At 46.2% G+C, this 22,752-nt stretch overlaps 2 protein-coding genes and 2 long non-coding RNA genes across 5 annotated transcripts; 1 reads left to right on the forward strand and 3 right to left on the reverse strand.

Moving 5' to 3' along the window:
- Positions 1 to 888: 888 nt before the first annotated feature.
- Positions 889 to 1,367, reverse strand: LOC111948445. Its single transcript, XR_002874456.1, has 2 exons — positions 1,316 to 1,367; positions 889 to 1,141 (listed from the first exon to the last, which is right to left on the reverse strand). It is a non-coding gene; the product is annotated as an uncharacterized LOC111948445 (long non-coding RNA).
- A 7,733-nt stretch (positions 1,368 to 9,100) lies between these two features.
- Positions 9,101 to 11,448, reverse strand: lipt2 (lipoyl(octanoyl) transferase 2). 2 transcript variants are annotated; one of them, XM_023961659.1, is made up of 3 exons: positions 11,058 to 11,448; positions 10,129 to 10,487; positions 9,101 to 10,059 (listed from the first exon to the last, which is right to left on the reverse strand). In XM_023961659.1, the coding sequence occupies exons 2-3, from the start codon at positions 10,435 to 10,437 to the stop codon at positions 9,664 to 9,666; spliced, it is 705 nt and encodes a 234-aa protein (XP_023817427.1). In that variant the 5' UTR covers positions 10,438 to 10,487; positions 11,058 to 11,448; the 3' UTR covers positions 9,101 to 9,663. The 2 variants fall into 2 exon arrangements, with proteins under 2 accessions (XP_023817427.1, XP_023817428.1); XM_023961660.1 differs by having other exon boundaries at positions 9,101 to 9,865; positions 9,933 to 10,059; positions 10,129 to 11,168.
- A 357-nt stretch (positions 11,449 to 11,805) lies between these two features.
- LOC110014512 lies at positions 11,806 to 13,051 on the reverse strand. Its single transcript, XR_002289549.2, has 2 exons — positions 12,552 to 13,051; positions 11,806 to 12,421 (listed from the first exon to the last, which is right to left on the reverse strand). It is a non-coding gene; the product is annotated as an uncharacterized LOC110014512 (long non-coding RNA).
- Positions 13,052 to 13,153: 102 nt separating this feature from the next.
- rnf169 (ring finger protein 169) lies at positions 13,154 to 19,496 on the forward strand. Its single transcript, XM_023961658.1, has 6 exons — positions 13,154 to 13,477; positions 16,982 to 17,049; positions 17,174 to 17,266; positions 17,356 to 17,456; positions 17,969 to 18,062; positions 18,129 to 19,496. The coding sequence occupies exons 1-6, from the start codon at positions 13,252 to 13,254 to the stop codon at positions 19,188 to 19,190; spliced, it is 1,644 nt and encodes a 547-aa protein (XP_023817426.1). The 5' UTR covers positions 13,154 to 13,251; the 3' UTR covers positions 19,191 to 19,496.
- The last annotated feature ends 3,256 nt before the right edge of the window (positions 19,497 to 22,752 follow it).

Raw genomic sequence — 22,752 nt, forward strand, 5'->3', positions numbered from 1 at the left:
ACAAACACGTTGGTGGTGATTTTATGTATTTGTTAATAAATAACCCCCCATGTTATTACTCCATGGCAATATTTATTTTTATGCCACTGAACGATTTACGGGCTCTTGCGAGGAGGCATTTTTTTTCTGTAGTTTTCTCTTCTACCTTACTGAAAATAGCTTTATATATGAATCTGTCTGTGTTCCTGGCAATAATTCAACCGTTTTTCATGGGATCAAACCAAAAATGAGCAGATATGCAGCATCACAGGACGGCAAGGAGAAGCAGACGTCTCAGAAGATTTCCTCTGGATGCCCTGGCCAGACATGAACAACCTGTGAGTTAAACTTAAAGTTTTTTTATTAGTTCAATTTAAGCATTTGTCACTAATTGTGCTCAAGGTTACACAGTCTGCTAGGTAAGACTTTTTAACATTATTTTTCAACACTGGACTATGAACTGTATAGTCTAACTACATGAAACACTTGTGAGATCAAAGTTTAGTATTTTTTATTCAGAGTCAATCCATATCACTTGTTTTAAACCAAAATACTTTAATTTTTAAATATTTATATAAAAATCCAAAAACCCAGCCAAAAAAAAAAACACGAGATTTTCCAGCATTTATAAATACGTCATAAACTAAAATGTAAGACATCAGAATAAAATGAAACATTCAAAAAAATCAGATTTAATTTTCTCAATGAAATAATTATTTCTCTATTTTACAGGGTCTTCCACGTCTCTACTGCTTCGCCAACATAAAGGTGTCTGTCGTGGCCCTTCACGCTGACGCTCAGTCCCACACAAGACCAGATCGGTTGACCCGCAGGACCATCGAGCATCTGGTGGAGCAGCTTCGGGATCCTCACACTCTGGGGGGGGCACAGGAGACTGACGTCCTGGTGTTTCTTTTCTGGCTGGCATGTGGCACATCATACAGTGTGATAGCCAGGGCCTTTGACATGCCACGGTCCACTGTAAGTGACGTTGTCCACAGGACGGCAGACCGCATCCTCCAGCTGATGAGCAGGGTCACCCAGCTTCCCAGAAGGAATGAACTGCCATTAGTCACCTCTGGTTTTATAGCAGCTCGCTTGGTCTTCCACCTTCCAAAAGGTCGTGGGGAGCATTGAGGGCTGCCACTGAAGAATAAAGGCCCTAAAAGAAAATGCAGCTTGTTATTTTAACAGGAAGCTTTTTTATTCCATTCAACTGCAGGCTGTATGTGACTCTAAGCCAAATTTAGAGATATTTTTGTTGGGAATCAAGGATCAGTCCACAGTTCACAGGTTCTACGTAAAAGCCCAATTTATGTAAATCAAACATACCCACCTGAAGGATCATTTTGGGTGATGGTGGGTATCCCTGCATTGCTCATCCCATCACGCTGCTGACACCCTACAGGGAACCCATGAGGAATGCGGTTCAGGCCCGTTACAACCAGCACCACGCCAAGGCAGGCTCTGTGGTGGAGAGAGAGCATTTGGCAAATGAGGAGGAGAGCAATATTTCTGGGGGCACTGGAAGTAAAACCAACCTTTGCGATGAAAATCATTGCCTGCAGTTCAATTCTGCACAATCTGTGCATCAGAGAAGGGGACTGCTGGGAGCCACAGATGTTGAGCCACACCAGGAACCAGTAGGACGGGTAAAGAGGCGTCCGTCTGCGAGGACAAATCTCTGCTTTCCTTTCAGCTCCAACTGTGACACACATGACTCTAGAAGACCAGGATTATTGTTAACACATTACACCGGTTTTAAAATCGCTGCATTGGCTCCCTGTGCGTTTCAGGATTGATTTTAAGATTCTTTTAATGGTTTATAAATGTTTTTATGGTCTTGGGCCTTCTTATTTAAATGATATTATTTTAAAATATGAGCCCTCGCGGACCCTGAGGTCCTCCGGTGCTGGCCTCTTAGTTGTTCCCAAGGTGAGGACCAAAACTTATGGTGAGGCTTCGTTCTGCCATTATGGTCCTCGCCTGTGGAACGGCCTTCCGGAGAGCCTCAGGGCCGCAGAGACTGTAGAGGTTTTTAAGAAGAGGCTCAAGACCCACCTTTTTAATTTAGCTTTTAGTTGATTTTAACTGCTAATTTATTCTATTAGTTTTAGTATAGGCTATTTTATGTATTTATTTTAATTTTACGCATCTTATTTTCAATTTTATGTTTTTAATTTTAGCATCTTATGATTTTAGCCCCAGTGTTTCTTGAGGGGGTCTTTTCCTCCAGGGATGCCGGTTTGGTCAGCGGTTGTTGCTGCAGTTGTTGCCCTTGCTGGGGCGGCTGGGGTCTAATTTTACAGCTTTTGGCTGTGAGGGGGACCCCGGTGTTGTCCCGGTCTGGGTGGGCACTGTGGCGATGTTCCGGTGGCCGGGCTGGCTCCTGGTATGAAAGGATTCCCAGATACTGTTTCCTCACAGCAGAGCCAAGCCATACTTGTTTGTTTGTTTGTTTGTTTGTTTGTTTGTTTATTTATTTATTTATTTATTTATTTATTTATTTATTTATTTATTTATTTATTTATTTATTTATTTATTTATTTATTTATTTATTTATTTATTTATTTATTTATTCTTTTACAGTTACATAGTCATATTTCATTGTACGTGGGAGCCATGGGTCATGTGGTTTAATGGAGGGGAGTGGGAAGGGTGAAGGGTGGGTTGGGGTTTTTATTGTAATGTTGTGTGTTTACTGTTTTTAGTGTTAAAGCGCTTCGAGCTGCACAAAGTGCATGAGAAGCGCTATTTTATAAATAAAGTTTGATTTGATTTGATTTGAAGTTTGAGTTAAGATGTATAAAAATAAATGTTAACATATAAAACGAAAATGTAAATATGTACATTTGATATTTATATGAAAATCCTTTTGAGATTGTTAAAAATGGCTCAGATTTAAATAATGCATTTAAATAATTCATTTTTGTTCATGCATTTATTAAACAAATTGCAAAAACAACGACGACGTTACATTTTGTGAACAATATTTTAAACTCAGGTAAGCTTAACAGACTCTCCTGTCACTCTTTGTCCCTTCTTGCTCTCTCCTCCTCTCCTCTTTCAACAACCTTTTCCCCAACATGACAACGATTACAGTTTAATGATAAATAAATACAAATCTGATCAAGTGTCTCTCACTCCCATCTGGCACGAGCTTGCCTGATAACAAACAGGCTATCTTTCTCCATCCACATATGGATCAGATTTTCCTCATCCTCGTCTGTCCCTACATATATAAACACATTTTAAAAATGTGTTAATAACTTATGACTACGGTTAGAACTCACTGCTTTTTGATGTACTATCAACAGCGTTTGTTTTTAGCCTTCAATGCTAATTCGCGCTAGCGTTAGCTTTAGCATTACCGAAATTGATGAGCTTCAAAACAATGTAGATAGTCGATTGAGGAATATAACATATTAAACAAGTCATCTTACGTATTTACAAATATATTTTACAACATATACAAGATACTTTTAAATATACTTACATTTTTAAGTCCTCTTTCTAGCGCAACCGTCCGCCATCTTTGAATAATTCAAACGCAGTGTATTGTGGGTCACACGCAATGCATTCTGGTATGAACGCAGTGCATTCTGGGCAATATTCGCCGATCGAGTGAGCATCGATCCACACTGGTTTTTCGTAGGGGAGGAGGCAAGATGGCGGAATGAACGAACGTACTTTGCGGGCTCCGGTGTAAGAGTTTTTTTTTCTGTCCTTGTTTGTGAGTTTTTTTTGCATTCTATAACCAAGAACACTGAATTTTTTTCTAAGTTTCTATTTAAAGTTTGTGAGAGGAATCGCGGACTACCGTAAACTTGTTTTTTTCTTCCTTTTGAAAATCGAAAGTAAGCTAACCGAAATGCAAATGGACGAGCACGACTATTATTCCCAGTCCGATATTCACGAGATGACTGAGGAAGCTGTTGAAGTCACTACAGGGGATGGAGAAAGGTCCAAAGAAAAGTTAGTGAACCTTGCACACACTCCAGTCAAAGCACCTCATCCTAAAAAGCAAAAGAAAGGGAGCGGGCAGAACTTGCAGGATGAAAGTATGTTCGAAAGAATTATGGAAGCCGTGGCCGCCCTGACGGAGAAGGTCGACATGCAAACGACCAAAATGGACGAACAGACAGCCCTACTGAAAAAGTTTGATGAAAGAATTGATGCCAACTCAGAAGCTATAAAAAGGAATAAAGGAGTTCTAGAACATCTGGAGAAAAGAGTGGCTGAACTTCAAGGAGACAACAAGCGGCTAAAGGAAGCGGTGGCTGAGCATGCTCGCTACAAACGGAGGTGGAATCTGCGGCTGAATGGTTTGGCTGAGAAGGATGGAGAAGACATCAGAGAAACCGTCATCGGCATCTTGACCAGGGTGGTTCCCATCGGCGCGGACCGCCTGCGAGAGGCAGTTGACACGGTCCATCGGTTGGGAAGAAAGGGGAGCGCGGCGACTTCCAACAATACGCCGCGGTCAATAATCCTGCAGTTTGTGTCCAGAGTGGTCCGGGATGACATTTGGAAACGGTCAAGAGAGGCGAGAGTCTGCAAGGAAATGCACGTCCCCTTCAAAGAAGATTTCTCCAAGGAGGACAGGGAGGCGAGAGCCAAGCTGTGGCCGCTGGTCCAAGAGGCGAGGAAGAGGGGTCAGAGGGCGTTCCTGAAGGAGGGGGACGCGCTGATCGACAATCGAAGAGTGGACCCTCAATAGATTACAGTCAGTGAGAGTTAGTGTTCTGTTAGTTCATGTTCTTGGTGAAGAATGCTCATTGAATTGTCTGGTAAGGACAATATTGTTCATTCCTGCACATCTTCTGCGGTTGCTGTGCTATTGGTAATTCTTAAATGTTTTCTTTCATTTCTTTAAACACTAGGGGGCTTAAAAACAATGTTAAGTGAAAAGCTATTTTTTTATTTTGTAAGGAGCAGAAAGCAAAATGTGTTTTTTTGCAGGAAACCCATTCAGTTGAAGAAGATGTAAACTTCTGGAAATGACAGTGGGGTGATTCTATTTATGTCAGTCATGGGACCTCTCATTCAGCTGGTGTTATGATACTTTTAAACAAATTCCCGGGAAAAGTTATTAACCATTTTGGGGATACCTATGGCCATTGGTTGATATTAATATTTGAGTTTAACGGTGAAATGTTTATTTTGGTTTGTGTATATGGTTATAATGAAAGAGCTAAAAACAAAACACTCTTCTCAGACTTATGTAAACAAATTCTAGACCTTAAACACGCTCATTTAACTGATAATGTCATAGTTGGAGGTGACTTTAACCTGGTGCCAGACCTTTGGTTAGACAGACATCCACCTAGAGCACAATGTCACAAGTTTGATGATCTGGTGGTTGAATTTATGAATGTTGTCAATTTAGTTGATTATTGGAGAATTCTGAACCCAGTGACCAGGCAATATACATGGTTTAATGCTGCAGGAAATGGACAATCTTCAAGGTTAGATTATTGGTTAATATCTTCATCATTAGTAAAATATATTGATAAATGTTCCATTTCTGCTTCACCCTTAACAGACCACTGTGTTGTTTCTTTATCCCTTCAATGTAATAGGTCAGTAACTGATTTAATTCAAATTTGGAAATTCAACAATATGCTTTTGGAAGACTCCTGTTTTTGCAACAAGGTTAGAGAATTAATAACAGAAGTTGATGCTTTGGACATGTCACCTGTGAGTAAATGGGAATGGTTTAAGTTTAAAATTAGAAGTCTTGCAATTGATTTTAGTAAAAGTGCTTTAAGATTGAAACGTCTAAAACAACAAAATATTTTAAGAAATATTAATGACCTATGTAAAAAGATGGATTTGTCGACTGAGGAATTATTAGAATTAAATAAATTACAAAGCGAGTTAGACATTTTGTATATTGAAAAAGCTAAAGGTGGATTTGTAAGATCCCGAGCTCGCTGGATTGAAGAGGGAGAAAAAAATACCACATATTTTTTTAATCTTGAAAAGCAAAGGCAATTAAAAAAGCAAATTAACAAACTATCAGTAAATAATTTTGTTTATGAAGACTAAAGGGAAATTAACAAAGAAATACACACTTTTTACTCCAATTTATATAAGTCCTATCATTCTGAAGCTGACTGTGAAATTTTATTCGAAAGCATTGAAGGATTGAACCAAAACATTGACTTAGAATTTAAACATTTTATGGAAAACGATTTAGACATTGAGGAAATGGATGCTGCTGTACTAAAGATGTCCTCTGGGAAATCTCCTGGCTTGGACGGTTTAACAGCAGAATTTTATAAATTCTTTTGGACTGATATAAGACGTTTGTTACATGAAGCTTTTCTAGAATGTATCTCAGCAGGGAGCCTTTCTAACACAATGAGACAGGGGTTCATCACTTTAATCCCCAAACCTAACAAAAACACTTTATATTTGGATAATTGGAGACCAATGACTTTGTTATGCAATGACTATAAACCTTTAGCTCATGTTTTTGCAGAGCGTCTAAACAGAGGACTGAAGGATGTAGTGGATGAGTGTCAGTCAGCATTCATTAAAGGAAGAAATATCCATAATCACATTAGGTTGGTAGTAGATTTATTGGATTATTGTGACTTTGTTGACCCAGATAGTTTAATATTATTTCTAGATTTTTATAAAGCATTTGACACATTGGAGCATTCCTTTTTAATTAAAGCCCTGAAATTTTTAGGATTTGGTGATAAATTTTGTAATATTATTAAAATGTTTTATAATGATATTTATAGTTCAGTTTCCTTAAATCCAGGAATTACTCCCCGATTTGTAATTAAAAGGGGAATCCGACAAGGTTGCCCCATCTCGCCCAAACTGTTTATATTAGCTACTCAGTTATTAACCATCCTCATAAAACACAGTCATGATATTCAAGGTATTTCTATTTTTGAAAAGCAATACAAAATGAGTCAGTTTGCAGACGATACTGCTTTACTTCTAAAAAACGATGCAGAGGTTGTTAAAGCTCTAAGTAGGCTTCAGTTATTTTCCAAAGCATCAGGATTGAAGCTAAATATTTCCAAATGTGAAATTCTCCCCGTTCACTCGTGTCAGCACCAAGCTATTGAAGCCATTAGGGTTGTTCATGAAGTGAAATATCTGGGTGTGTTATTGTCTAAAAACACAATAAGGAGGGAAGAAGTCAACATTACAAACCGATTGTTTGATATAAAGAAAAGTTTGAGTCGTTGGTTGACAAGAGATTTAACTGTTTTTGGGAGAAATCTGTGAACCAAAGCAGAAGGCGTCTCTAAGATTATTTATCCCTGCTATTCTTTATACATATCCCCTCCAAACATTAAGAAAGTTAACTCTATTATTTTTCAATTCATATGGAAAAACAAAACACATTATATCAAACGTTCCCAACTGGTCAAAGGTCATGATAATGGTGGCATCAAGGCTCTGGATTTTGAAGCTATGGTCGGTACTTTCAGAATTCATTTTTAAAGCTCTTCTGGTTGATAGTAACTCCATGTGGTTTCATATTCCAAGATCCATCTTTAAACATTTAGGAGGCATAGACTTCCTTTTGAAATGTGATTTTGAAGTCAACAAGATTCCGTTCATTTTGTCCAACTTCCATAAACAGGTTCTTCAGTTTTGGAAAATGATATTTAATCCCAATTTTACCTCATGGATCAACATTATGGAATAACAGAACAGTATTAGTTGGTAGGAAATCTATATTCAAACAGGATTGGTTTGACAGAGTGACGGTAATTTATTGACCTTTTCTTCGTTTATAGATAAATACAGTCTCACCTGCAGCTTTAAAGAATTTAAAAAAGTATGTCGAGCTATTCCTGCTGCTTTGATTCATTTAATAAAGAACACTGTTTTCACTCCTCATAGAACAATTATCTCATTACCAAAATTACAGATAAATGGATGTAATTTCTTAGATTTTAAACTAAATAACAATCTGTTGAACAACTGTTTAAAAGATAGGATTTATCATGTCCATAATCGAGCCTCTTTTAGATCATTCTCTTATTCCAACAGCCAATCTCTGTTAGTTAAAGCACACTCAAAGTATATTAAATGGCCTGTTCTGCCCAAAATAAAAGAAACTCATTTCAAAATAATAAATAAATATTATCCTGTCTCCGATTTTCTTCAAAGCAGATTTAAATTTGACGTGGAATCTTGCATTTTTTGTAACTCCAATGAGGAAACGCTGGAACATTTGTTTTTTTCATGCGATTACTCCAAAGAGTTCTGGACTCAAATAAGGAATTGGATTAATTTAAAACTGAATATTCCCCCTTTTGGTATTTCTGATGTCCTGCTGTTTATGGAAAATATTGATGATTCTTTCTCAAATTTCATTAATATCATCTTACTTTTAGGAAAATACCATATCCACTGTTGCAAGTGGAGAGGTTCCAAGCCCCCCTTCCCAGGTTTTATTAACGATTTTAAATTATATTATTCCTCACTGAAAAGATTACAATCCTCGGTAGGTGTTAAAATAATATCTAAACAAATTTCTTTGTGGCTTTTATTCTAGTGTCTGTCCTGTGCTATCATTTGGCTCCTGTTATTTTTTATTTGTATTTTTTGTAAGTGTTTCAACACTTAATGTTTATGACTGAGAGTATTTTTTACCCCCATTAGTGTTTTTGTATTTTATGATGTATTCATCCTCTGCTGGAGTTTGTATGTTTTGTATTTGAAAAGTTCAATAAAAAAAAAAAAAAGACTGGTTTTTCGTAGAGAATTCTGGGAAATTTCTAGTGCACATGATTTTTGAACTGTAGATTCGGACAGCACTACAAAATGGCGACCGCACTATATAGTGCACTATATAGGGGTTAGGGCGGTAATTCGGACGCAGCCCGGATCTCTACTGGAAACCAGGACCAGGAGAACCGGAACCGGTCTTACTCCTGAACACAGAGCTCCAACAACAAAAATACTTCTTAACACTTATACTTCTTGAAAGTTTCTGTGTCGGTTTCGCTGAAAGGCGGGAAAGAACAGAAAGAATCAAACGCAACGCAGACCCCCCCCCCCCCCCCCCAGCTGACAAATGTTCAACCAAAAAAAGTCAAACGTAATATTTGAATGTGCTTATAGATATTTAACACACAACTTAGAGGAAGGAAAAGGTTTTTATTTCACTCAAACCACAAACAATTTCCTGTTCAAGGAAGAAACTGACCGGAAGTAGAATATTTCACATACATGGGGCCTAAAACCTGCAGTTTCCTTTTCTGCCAGCAGAGGTCGGGCAGGACTGTATTCTGAAATACAAACGGAAGTTTCCTAAAAACCAGGGAGAGTCACACACTGGATCCAAAGTTTATTAGAAAACCGGTTTCTGGTTCGGTTCTGAGGCACTTGGCGGACAAGCACTGAACAGAACCCAAAGGCCTTGGAGAACACGGCGCTACTTCTTCTCATTCTGGAGGATTGCTGAACCTCTGGTTACCATGGCGATACGGAACCACCTCCTGGTCGTGTCAGTGGGACCCCCCCCCCCTCCTGCATTAAAAAGTGACATTTTTCTTGGCTCTGGTTCTGAAATCGGACCTGACCCGGTCCTGTGCGCCTGCCCAGCCTTTAACCTGTTAAGCCCGCCCTCAGTTTCAGATGGGTTCTGCAGAAGTGGGTCCATAAACCCACCGGGCTTTGCCTCAGGCGTCCTCGCTCAGCTCACAGTGGAAATGCTCGCCGAAGGCGGCCAGCAGGTGGGGCGTGGCCTCGTGCACGCTCACGTCTCGCCGCAGCTCCCTGCTGAGCGACGTCACGCCTTTGCCCTCGATGCCGCACGGAACGATGTGGGAGAACCAGGACAGGTCCGTGTTGCAGTTCAGAGCCAGACCGTGGGACGTGACGTAGCGGCCGCAGTGGATCCCTGCCGGCAGAGCCGCGGCCCGTCAGGTGGGGTTCTGCAGAGGGCGGCGGCGCCGGCGCGTACGTACCCATGGCGCAGATCTTGTTGTCTCCGACCCAGACTCCGGTGTGTGGGGACGTGGTTGCCGTGACGCCGAGGCTGCCGCACGCAGAGACGACGGTCTTCTCCAGCTGAGCCACGTACCACCGCACGCTCTGGGGGGGGGGGGACAGGACACGGGTCACGCTGCCGGCGCACGCCGCCGTGCACACTGCTCTACACACCTTTCTGAAGCCGCTCAGGTCCAGGACCGGGTAGCACACCAGTTGACCCGGCCCGTGGAAGGTGATGAGCCCTCCTCGGTTGGCACGGTGAACCTCGGCCCCGAGCAGGCGAAGCGGATCCAGCCGGGAGGCCGGGTACGGTTGGTGCCGAATGCCTGTGGTGTAGACCGGAGGGTGCTCGCACAGCAGCAAGGAGTGGGCCGGGCCGGACCGATGGCGGTCCACGTAGACCTGCTGCAGCCGCAGACCCTCCTGATATGATACCAGGCCCAGACGGACCACCCTCACCAAAGGCCTGCTGCCCTGCATCCCCCCTCTGGACCCGGTTCAGGTTCCCTGTTGGTTCTGTTCAAAGTTTCCTGTTCAGTCACAAAAACACATGGTGTCATGTGACTGACCGGAGACCCGGGATAGGCTCCAGCAACCCCGTGACCCCAAAGGAGAAAACTGTGAAGAAAATGGATGAAGGTGTTTTGTTGGTTTCTGGTGATCAATGATCCGATTGACCTTAAAGTCTATCAAGATCTGAGAAACGTTTGTTCAGAAGAATCACATCAAACCATCACTTCAGAAGTTTAGACTTTCAATCACGTCCAGAGAACAACAGCAAAGGATTGTGGGATTTCTTCAGGTCCAGAACGGTGGTTCTGCTGCTGAAGAACGTCAAAGTTCAGCAGAACCTCAGAGAACCCAGCTCCACAGACAGATCCTCCATGAACCAGAACACTGCAGACCCGGTTCTGAAGCAGACTTCTCTGTTCAAAGTCCACATGTTCTCAGAGCTGTTCGAGACGGTTCGGGTCCAGAAGCAGGTGAGGTTCGGACCTCTGCGGGGAAACGGGCTGTCAGCTCGGTCCCCGCGTGCGCATAGCGACAGCGCCGCGTGAGCCTGATGGGACAAACACGAGGGGTCCGAGCTCCCCGGTTACCTGTGTGACGTCACAATCGTGTCAGTCCTTCACGGACGCCATGCGCAGCGCCCTTGTTTGTTCTGTTTTGGAATTCATGTCAGCTTCCGGTTACCTCTGACCGGAAACGTGACACCTTTCAAAATAAAATGTGCAGTTTGGAAGGTTGAGACTGGAGGCACGTGCGGCTCTTTGGCTTTACAGAAAATACTAATGTTAAGTTCGGGGTTTGTGGTTTTGGTGAACTCGTTTCAGTTAAGGAACTTTAATAATTTATATTTTCTTTTTAACATGTCAGATAAGGGATCAAAGTGCAGATAAACGGCTAAATGTACCGCCAGAGCGGTTTATTATTTCAATAAACTTCACATATTCTGATCTGCTGCTGCTTATGGGATCTAGTTGCTGCTCAGAGGTAAAGTTTTCAAAGAATTAAATTTACTTATATTTATTTCGATATTTTCTAAATAAAGTGTTGACATGTTTACATTCACTCATAAAAGGAGAGAAAGGATAAATGTGCATTAATGTCATAAAGATAGAAGACGCCATGTTTGACCTTTTTACGGTTTTAATTCCAGTAAATCTGCTGCAGCAGGAGGAGGATGTGATTAAACGCAGGCTGTCTTTTATTTTGAAAGGGACTTCTGTGTGCTGCTGTCAAAAGTAAAAGTTGAAATTGTTTTCATGGAAAAATATAACAACGTTGCAATTTAATTATTGTTATAATTTAAGAGTCATGCGTTATAAATAAACGTTTTAACACACAGGAAGACATAAATAAAGTTTATTTTTAAACGATGAAGCTGAACTTTGTGGCTCTTGCTGGTTCTGGTTCTGGTCTGGACCAAATGGGTCTTTTAGCAGTAAAGGCTGCAGCGTCCCGTCTGGTTTGTTTGTGTTAAGTTTCAGCTGCACTGAAACTCATGAAAACAACGTCTGTAAATGAAAATCCTTCAATGACAAACATGTCATTCTAAAGATGAATAATGTCAATAATGTAGAAATGAAAATGAACTAAAGGAAACTCCCCCCCCCGTTGGCACTCTCCTCATCAGCTCTCCAGCTGTTCCAGGTGGACCTTCTCCAGCGTTTGTTGCCCTCCATGGTGCAGGACCTGGTCTCACCGTACGGCGCCATCGTTGTCTACAGGACTACAATCCGCCACGAGTGCCAACCTGGGTTCAAGCTCACTCCATCTGGTTCTGCCTGTCACCCTGACCTCCAGCCACGCCACGCCTCCACGTCTCCACGCCACACAGTCGGATCGCCATTCTCAAGGTTCAACATCCTCTGCCTGGTCAAACCCGTTCTCTTCTCCGTTCAAGCCAGATCCCACTCACCACTTTCTTTCTTTTGAGGCAGTTTTCATGAGTTCTGTTCTCCTGCATGCAGTGGAAGAAACACACATGTCACGTTTACAAAGAGTAAAATCCAAGCTGAGCGCAGTTTTGAAGGTTTTTACAACTCAGGAAGAGGAGTTTGTGTTCCTCAAAGAATGAAGAGATAAATGACCTTTGATATTGGAACAGGATTGGTTGATTTTCATGCCTTATGCATCTGCTGATGCTCCGTGTTTTCAGAGTTCAGGAATGAAGATGTTCTGGAACATCTGGAGTCATGGACGGATCTCCGGTCTGACGTGTTCTTCCAGAGGAATGTGAGCTTCACACCAAGAAGGAGGAACTCCTGACATCACATGTCATCTACTCATCATTTACCGCAGCTAAATCAGGTTTCTGCCTCTGTGAGGCGTGTGACGCAGGTCGGAACGGGTGGAGGAAGGTTCCAGGTGAGACCAAAGGAAAGCTGAAGAAGACTGCGGAGAGAGCAGCCAGAGACTCTGAGGCAGAGAAGAAGATGCTGAGGTTCTGTTGGGACCAGGATGGATCATTGAGGATCAAATCGTGGATGTTCTGGAGATCCAAGCAGATGGAGACGTTTGAGAGGAGCAGTGATGATGAGGATGAGGATGAAAGGATGCTGAGGTTGGAGACACCACGAAAGAGGGGGAAGACCAAAGAGGAGCTTCATGGATGAAGAAGAAAAAAAACCCGCGTTTAGGAGACGCTTTTATTTTGAAAGTCTGAGCCGAGCGTGGATCCGGCCGGCTCGTGCCTGCTGCATTGCCGCTCTACGGTTGGCTGCGAGCACGCGCGTACGCGCTGCGCTTGCGCTGCTCTCTCTGGGCGGGGTTTGTTTTGAAGAAGGAAAAATGGCGGCCGCGGACCCAGCCGAACCTCCCGGTGGTTCGGTCCGTTCCTTCTCCGACGTGACCCCCCTGCTGTCCGGGAGCCGGCCCGGAACCCCCCCGCCGATCGGGGACTCAGCGATCCGCGCTGAGCTTCCCGCCTGCCCCCCGCGGCTGACCCGGAGACCCCCGGGCCGCAGGAGGACCGACCCCGACAGAGCGGGCAGGAGGGACGGCGACAGCTGCAGGGGTGAGTCGGAACGGGTGTCCGGTCCAAACCAGACCGCCGCTCTGCGGTCCGGGACCGAACAGACGGAGCGGCGGCTCCGGGACAAACTCTCAGGAAGTTTCAGACAAACGAGGCCGAAATTCAGTCTGAAGAATCCGAGAGCAGCTGCTCAGGTCCAGTCCCGTCCGATTCCTGTCATGGACCCGCGAAGGTGGTTGGTTCTGGTCCGGCTGGAGGTGTACCCGGCGCCGCCTGCTGCTCCGGGACTCACGAGAGAACATGCCCAGACTTGTCTGAAGGAGATCCGGATTCAGGTTCTGAGTCTGTGGACCGAGTTCAGCTGCCTTCACTTGCTCTGTTAGTCCTTAGGGTCTGCAGGTCCTTGAAAGACCCGGATCAGAAACCGGCTCTTTAATCTGGGACCCGGATCAGGAACCATCAGACAGGAGAGATCGGAAGCCGCAGACATTCCAGCACATTTCTTCCATAAATACTCGGGAAGAACTCGGTTCCAACCTTTTTCTCCTGATGTGAAGCTCATGAAGCTCCAAGCTCCAGGAGCTTCAGGAGCTTCGTGAGCTTCAGGAGCTTCGTGAGCTTCAGGAGCTTCGTGAGCTTCAGGAGTTTCAGGAGCTTCATGAGCTTCAGGAGCTTCAGGAGCTTCGTGAGCTTCAGGAGCTTCGTGAGCTTCAGGAGCTTCGTGAGCTTCAGGAGTTTCAGGAGCTTCATGAGCTTCAGGAGTTTCAGGAGCTTCAGGGGTTTCAGGAGCTTCATGAGCTTCAGGAGTTTCAGGAGCTTCAGGAGTTTCAGGAGCTTCAGGAGTTTCATGAGCTTCAGGAGCTTCAGGAGTTTCATGAGTTTCAGGAGCTTCACGAGCTTCAGGAGCTTCAGGAGTTTTAGGAGTTTCAGGAACTTCAGGAGTTTCAGGAGTTTCAGGAGCTTCAGGAGCTTCGTGAGCTTCAGGAGCTTCGTGAGCTTCAGGAGCTTCGTGAGCTTCAGGAGTTTCAGGAGCTTCATGAGCTTCAGGAGCTTCAGGGGTTTCAGGAGCTTCATGAGCTTCAGGAGTTTCAGGAGCTTCAGGAGTTTCAGGAGCTTCAGGAGTTTCATGAGCTTCAGGAGCTTCAGGAGTTTCATGAGTTTCAGGAGCTTCACGAGCTTCAGGAGCTTCAGGAGTTTTAGGAGTTTCAGGAACTTCAGGAGTTTCAGGAGCTTCAGGAGTTTCAGGAGCTTCAAGAGCTTCAGGAGCTTCAGGAGTTTCAGGAGCTTCAGGAGTTTCAGGAGCTTCAGGAGCTTCAGGAGTTTCAGGAGCTTCATGAGCTTCAGGAGCTTCAGGAGTTTCAGGAGTTTCAGGAGCTTCAGGAGTTTCAGGAGCTTCATGAGCTTCAGGAGTTTCAGGAGCTTCAGGAGCTTCATGAGCTTCGGGAGTTTCAGGAGCTTCAGGAGTTTCAGGAGCTTCAGGAGTTTCAGGAGCTTCAGGAGCTTCAGGAGTTTCAGGAGCTTCAGGAGTTTCAGGAGCTTCAGGAGCTTCATGAGCTTCAGGAGTTTCAGGAGTTTCAGGAGCTTCAGGAGTTTCAGGAGCTTCATGAGCTTCATGAGTTTCAGGAGTTTCAGGAGCTTCAGGAGCTTCAGGAGCTTCAGGAGTTTCAGGAGCTTCAAGAGCTTCAGGAGTTTCAGGAGTTTCAGGAGCTTCAGGAGTTTCAGGAGCTTCAGGAGCTTCAGGAGCTTCATGAGCTTCAGGAGCTTCAGGAGTTTCAGGAGCTTCAGGAGTTTCAGGAGCTTCATGAGCTTCAGGAGTTTCAGGAGCTTCAGGAGCTTCAGGAGCTTCAGGAGCTTCAAGAGCTTCAAGAGCTTCAAGAGCTTCAGGAGCTTCAGGAGTTTCAGGAGCTTCATGAGCTTCAGGAGCTTCATGAGCTTCAGGAGTTTCAGGAGCTTCAGGAGTTTCAGGAGCTTCATGAGCTTCAGGAGTTTCAGGAGCTTCAGGAGTTTCAGGAGCTTCAGGAGTTTCATGAGCTTCAGGAGTTTCAGGAGCTTCAGGAGTTTCAGGAGCTTCAGGAGCTTCACGAGCTTCAGGAGCTTCAGGAGCTTCAGGAGTTTCAGGAGCTTCAGGAGTTTCAGGAGCTTCAGGAGTTTCATGAGCTTCAGGAGTTTCATGAGTTTCAGGAGCTTCAGGAGCTTCACGAGCTTCAGGAGCTTCAGGAGCTTCAGGAGTTTTAGGAGCTTCAGGAGTTTCAGGAGCTTCAGGAGTTTCAGGAGCTTCAGGAGTTTCAGGAGCTTCAGGAGTTTCAGGAGCTTCAGGAGCTTCAGGAGCTTCAGGAGTTTCAGGAGCTTCAGGAGTTTCATGAGCTTCAGGAGCTTCAGGAGCTTCAGGAGCTTCAGGAGTTTCAGGAGCTTCAAGAGCTTCAGGAGTTTCAGGAGCTTCAGGAGCTTCAGGAGTTTCAGGAGCTTCAGGAGCTTCATGAGCTTCAGGAGTTTCAGGAGCTTCAGGAGTTTCAGGAGCTTCAGGAGTTTCAGGAGCTTCATGAGCTTCAGGAGTTTCAGGAGCTTCAGGAGTTTCAGGAGTTTCAGGAGCTTCAGGAGCTTCAGGAGCTTCAGGAGCTTCAGGAGCTTCAGGAGTTTCAGGAGCTTCAGGAGCTTCAGGAGTTTCAGGAGCTTCAGGAGCTTCAGGATTTTCAGGAGCTTCAGGAGCTTCAGGATTTTCAGGAGCTTCAGGAGCTTCAGGAGCTTCATGAGTTTCAGGAGCTTCAGGAGTTTCAGGAGCTTCAGGAGTTTCAGGAGCTTCAGGAGCTTCAGGAGTTTGAGGAGCTTCAGGAGCTTCAGGAGCTTCAGGAGTTTCAGGAGCTTCATGAGCTTCAGGAGCTTCAGGAGTTTCAGGAGCTTCATGAGCTTCAGGAGCTTCAGGAGCTTCAGGAGCATCAGGAGCTTCAGGAGCTTCAGGAGTTTCAGGAGCTTCAGGAGTTTCAGGAGCTTCAGGAGCTTCAGGAGTTTCAGGAGCTTCAGGAGCTTCAGGAGCTTCAGGAGTTTCAGGAGCTTCAGGAGCTTCAGGAGTTTCAGGAGCTTCAGGAGTTTCAGGAGCTTCAGGAGTTTCAGGAGTTTCAGGAGCTTCAGGAGCTTCAGGAGCTTCAGGAGCTTCAGGAGTTTCAGGAGCTTCATGAGCTTCAGGAGTTTCAGGAGCTTCAGGAGTTTCAGGAGCTTCAGGAGTTTCAGGAGCTTCAGGAGTTTCAGGAGTTTCAGGAGCTTCAGGAGCTTCAGGAGCTTCATGAGCTTCAGGAGTTTCAGGAGCTTCAGGAGTTTCAGGAGCTTCAGGAGTTTCAGGAGCTTCAGGACCTTCAGGAGTTTCAGGAGCTTCATGAGCTTCAGGAGCTTCATGAGTTTCAGGAGCTTCAGGAGCTTCAGGAGCTTCATGAGTTTCAGGAGCTTCATGAGTTTCAGGAGTTTCAGGAGTTTCAGGAGCTTCAGGAGCTTCAGGAGTTTCAGGAGCTTCAGGAGTTTCAGGAGCTCACTCAGTCTGATCTTCTGTCTCCCCAGAGTTCTTCATCTTACCAGCCCTGCCAAAGTCCTCAGACCTTCTCACAGGCCTGACAGGGAAAGTCAAGGTAAGTGAGCATCAGAGGAACAGCAGCCCCCCGCCCAACCCCCCCCCCCCCCCCCCCCCCCCCGATCCATTTGTCATCTTCATCACCTTCATCCTCTTCCTCTCTGGGTGCCGCCGTGTTTCAGCTGCAGCCGGCAGATGACTGGGACGAGGCCAGAAGGAGGAACCTCGTGACCTGTAAGGACGAATGTGTCTCCGGCGGTGGGAGGGACGAACCGGTGAGGAGCAGGAGGGAAACACTCAGAACCTCCCAGAACACCAGAACGGGTCTGGATCCATTCATCTTTTGTTCTGCTGCCTTTCTCAGGGAGTTCTGTCTGACTCGGAGAACGAGGAACCCATCAGCCGCAGGATCAGGAACATCTCAGTCTTCATAAGGAAAACCAAGACTTCTTCAGCCCTGAGCAGGTGGGTGAAGCTGAGATTTCCAGCTGTAAAACGGACCATGAACGCAGCCCAGAGACAGCATCTCCTGAGGGGTCCAAATGCCCCATGAGTCCCAAACACCCCGCAGGTCCTAAATTCCCTGTGGGTCACAAACGCCCCATGGGTCACGAACCCCTCTGTGGGTCCTGAACGCCCGGTGGGTCATGAACGCCCACCGGGTCAAGACATCCCCGGAGGTCCCAAACGCCCCATGGGTCACGAACCCCTCTGTGGGTCACAAACCCCACCGGGTCACAAACTCCCCGCAGGTCCTAATTTCCCCGATGGGTCACAAACGCCCCGGTGGGTCCTGAATGCCCGGTGGGTCCCAAACGCCCCATGGGTCACGAACCCCTCTGTGGGTCACGACCGCCCACTGGGTCACAAAGTCCCCGCAGATCCTAATTTCCCCGGTGGGTCACAAACGCCCCACCGGGTCACAAAGTCCCCGCGGTGCCGCTGGATGCTGACCTGTTCATGTGTTTCCTCCTCAGCGGCGCTCAGAGAAGCCGCAGCTGCACCGACCCGATGGAGGAGCGCAGTAGAAAACAGAGGGGTCCGGTTCTGCCGGCAGCTGTGGTGGAGAGGGTGAGTTTATCAGAGCCGATCTGACCCGATCCGGCCGGGTTCTGACGATCTGGTTCTTTGTTTCAGGTGGGAATCGACCACAGTTCTGCCGCGGGGATCCTGCTGTCTTCTGAGAACAGCCGGTCGGTGTCGGCTCCCGTCTCGGCTCCGGACCAGAGACCCGCCTGGCGGGCCGTACTGACGTTTTCCGCCCCGGTGGGCCCGACCGCGGCGCCTGCGGAGCGCTCCGTCAGCCCCGAGAGCAACGACAGCATCTCGGAGGAGCTCAACCACTTCAAACCCATCGTGTGTTCGCCGTGCACGCCGCCCAAGCGCCTGCCGGACGGCCGCCTCGTGGAGCCCACCATCGTCAAGTCCACGCCTCGGAACCTGACCCGGGGGCTGCACAAGGCCACGAGTTACGAGGCCAGCGCCTCCATCCTGCAGAAGTGGAGGCAGATCGAGCTGGACCGGCAGAACCTGAAGGTGAACTCGAAGGCCACGCTGACCAGTCCCGTCTCTGACCCCCACAGCAGCAGAGGGGAGGACTCAGGGGGCGGAGCCACAAGGAAGCTCCAGTGGAGGGGCGGGGACGGCGTGCGGGTTTCCAGCAAGCGGAGGTTTGTGTTGGAGCCGCAGGTGGGAGACACGGAGCCCCTCCAGAAGCAGTCAGTGAAGATCCGGGTCCCAGCCATCCGCTTCAGCCGCGGCTGTTCGGACCTGCAACCCCCTGGCGACGCTCCGGAGGCCTGCAGCGGGGGCACGCTGTTCGGTCGGACACGCTCGTTCTCGCCGCGCTCCCAGAACTCGGGCTTCCAGCTGTGCACGTTTGTGCCAAAGGACTCACAGAGTCCCATGAAGGACTGCATTCAGACGGCCCCCAGGAGGGGCAAGAAGAGGAAGCAGAAAACAAAACACCTGGACCTGGACCTGGAGCAGGACGTGGACCTGAGGCGGAGCCGCGAGGCGTCGGAAGAGCGCCGCCAGGTCCAGCAGGAGCGGCAGGACTGCACGCTGGCCCTGAAGCTGCAGGGACAGCTGGACTGCCGGCTGAGCCCCAACGCCTACTTCCTGCGGTCCTGGGCGTCCACGCAGAACCGCAGGAGGCGGAGCCTCAGGAGGTCCCGACACATCAGCAAAAAACGCTGAAGGAGCAGACTCATGACCAGAACCACAGAAACTGAGGCTCCGGCGCCGTCAGAGGGGGTCTTCGGTCCGCCCAGCGACCATGACCTCATCCTGACGACAAACGTGGAGCTCACTGCTCCCCCTGCAGGTTCTGGGAGGAACTGCGTTTGTCACAGAGACTGACGTGTTTCTGTGACAAACGCAGCTTTCAGGGATCAATAACGACACATTTGAACCATTATTGATCTGTTTCTGTTTAAGCAATCAATGAAGACGTTAATACTGATCAAATGTCCAGAATAAACAGGACTTTTCTGACGGAAATAATTCTTCTGAGTTGTAACCTTTCGGTTTCAGAGATTTAGAAGCTCTTTTGTTTTTCCTGCTTCCTGTCGGCGGGAAACAGGACCGGTGATGTAAGATGTACCAGGCTCTCTCATTGGTCAGGCGTCCTCTGTCCAGATCTGGCGTCCTTCACTTTTCTGGACCTCTGCACACAGGCGGAGCGTTTGACCACCAGGGGTCAGCTGGAGCAGCAGCTGTTCCACTGCCGGCGGTTACCCAGCATGCACCACACTCCCGTTCAGCAGCCAGAGGAAGGCCCAGCTGGCTGTACCTGATAAATGCAGGTGGTCCAAATGAGAACTCCTCCATGTCTTCAGTTTGAGCTGCAGAACCAGAACTCGGAACCGTGAACCCCCAACGTTCCAGAGCACATCATCAGAACGGTTCTGTTCAGTTCACCTGACTTCACCTCAGTGTACCCATACACTGGGATGTGGATGCATACTTCCCAGAATTCCACGGGAATGTCCTGTTCTCCAATGTCTGCCCAAGAACACCCCCATCTTCCATTAAGCTGCCCCCCCTCCACACATTGGAGTCTTTGTCCCGTGGGTTAGCGGTTGGGGGGGTGGGGTTAGTTCACATTCGGTGATAAAAGACGCCGTCACCTGCTGAAAGCCCACAATGCATTTGGTCGTTTTTGTTGAGGTTCTGTTCGGAAATCAGAACCGCCTGCTTCAAAGCCACCAGTTCTGGGACTCAGACCTCCGAGTCAGATCCTGGAGGACCGCGTCCTACATGTTTCCAACTAACCGCTGCTGAAGCTCCTCATTGGCTGGACAGACCTGATCCAGGTGTTCAGAGCAGGTGAGGGAGGACTCCTTTAGGCTGTGTTCAGACAGAAGCCAACCAGAGTCGGTTTCCTCCGATAATCCAGAACACCTTTTCAGTCTGAATACACCCAACCGGACCCCGGTCCAGGACCGGGAACCGCTGTGGGACCCATCTCTGAAGGTGGTTTCCAATGACACTGAGCGTCGGTTCACTATGAGATTAGACAAAACGTCTTCGGAGCGGAACAACTGGACCAAACGGCGGCCGTAGCCGGTGGTCACGTGATCTAAACAGACGGAATGCAGCAACCGATGATCTGCAGACAAAAGCAACGATTGTCGTGTTATCAGACAGAAAAAAGGATCCAACTGTTTGTTTTAACACGGCTGAAAACGCTTCTGACACGTGTTTCTGTGACTCGTTACGCGTCACGCCTGTCCGGCGCTGCTGTGACATCATCCTAAAATTCTCTTAAACACAACGCCACAACACCAAAAAGATGAGACGGCAGCTCATTCACATGTGCCTGGATGAATTCAGACTCGCTTCTCACGGTTCTCCCATCAATCTGTGTGTCAGGACGTTGTCGGCGTTCCTTCTGAGCCGTCATTTCCTCAGGAACCGCCCCGCAGCACGCCTCCACCGGACCAAAGCAAAACCTGTTGATACAGACCTTCACAACTGATCAGCCGAATCTAAAGATTGACTCAGGGAAATGACTGCAAAGGACTTCCATTATTTCTGTCTCTAGTGGCTTTGCTCCGCCCTCACAATTTCTGACCAATGAGTGAAGAGATCTTTAGTCATGCGGTGTTGTTTACAAGCTTGGGTTTGAATCTGGGGGGTATTCCAGAAGGCCCGTTTAAACTAGCCTGACTTTAAGCCTGAACTCTGGCTGAAATCCGCCTGAACTTGCTTACTCTGGGTATGTCGGTTCCTAAAGACCGGATATGAGTTAGTGTGATTACGCTCCACTTGGTAACCCTGGGTTAACGCACGTGCACAGCAGGTACAGTAAGACATTCTCAATGGATCGACGATTTCTGGTGTCACCATGGAAACGCATGGAAAAAAAAAAGAAAGCGGAACACTTGAGTTGAGACGGAAGTGAGACGGAGTCTGAGATTTTAATGACGGCGGATAAAGTTTATAAATCCATCAAAAAAGTAACACGGCTGCATCGTCAAAAAAAAGAGTTTCTGCTTGGAGAAAAAGAACAGACAAAGTTTCTGATCTTGTTTCCATTTTCCCTGTGACGCATATATATATAAATAAACTTAAATAAATTTCTTCTATTAGTAACAAATAATTTAGTTAAATTTATTCAACCTAATTTCTTACATCGATAAAACTCAGTAATTGTTTATACAACTCAAATTTACGGATTTATCTAACTAAATGTCATATTACTCCAATTCAATTCATCTTTTTTCCATCTTAATTATAATTCTTGAACTCTCATATGTTTAAGTTTGAGTCTGCAGATATACTCATTTATATAATAATAAAAAAGATGGAAAAATATGCACGTTGCGCAGAAATTCATTAAAGAATTTTCTGTCATTGTCATTACAGCAATAATTGGTAGGGGTGCTATATAAACTCATCTTCTCCTCCCTCTCACTCATGGTGCAGAGACGTAAGCATAGGACAAAATAACTCGGCAAAACACAGTAAAACAGCTAAACAACTAAACACATTTGGTCAAAAAGCCACACTTAAACCCAAATCCATCCAGACAGGCAAAGGGAATGGTATCCCACAATCCCTGGCAGTGCAGATCTAACAGCAGCACCAAAGTCACACCTACTTAATTGTATTAATTTGAATGAAAGTAAAATAACTGTCTGATAACTACGTGTTATTTTTAAACTGACTTAACTAAAAAAAGATTTATCTTAACTGAAGCAAATAATTAAGTTAGATCAAAGTATAAAGTTTATCTTTCCAACATCCATATGTGGTCTTATCACCCTCTCACGGTGGAAAAAGTATTATCTGAGCTTCTTCATCCACTAAATCATCTTCAAATGGACACGCCATGCTGCTTCACCTCTCTGAAAACAAACTAACCTTCAACTAAACCTGCTCCAGACCAGGTTATGTTCAGAGCATGAGTTGCTATGGCAACCTGACATATCCTGAAACATACCTCCATTTGTGGAACCTAAAGCTGAGGTTATCAACTTCCTTAGCCTCAAACTTACCGTGGGAGCTAGCATAACCTGCTTTCTGGAATACCCCCCAGGAAAGGCCGCTTGATGGCAGTCTGAATACAGACCAGACTCAAGGTTCAGGACTCGGTCCGGATCAAACTTTTACAGTCTGAAGGCGCCCTGTCAGCTTCATACTCTTATTTTGAAACTCTAACATGGCATCTCAAGCTTCCGTTTGGTTTGGAGAGAATCTGTCAAATGGATCAGGGTTCCAACAGTCCTGCTGTCCATCTCTGCTCAGTCTGCAG

This window comes from Oryzias latipes, chromosome 13 (genome assembly GCF_002234675.1).
Source record: "Oryzias latipes chromosome 13, ASM223467v1".
NCBI classification, from domain to species: domain Eukaryota; kingdom Metazoa; phylum Chordata; class Actinopteri; order Beloniformes; family Adrianichthyidae; genus Oryzias; species Oryzias latipes.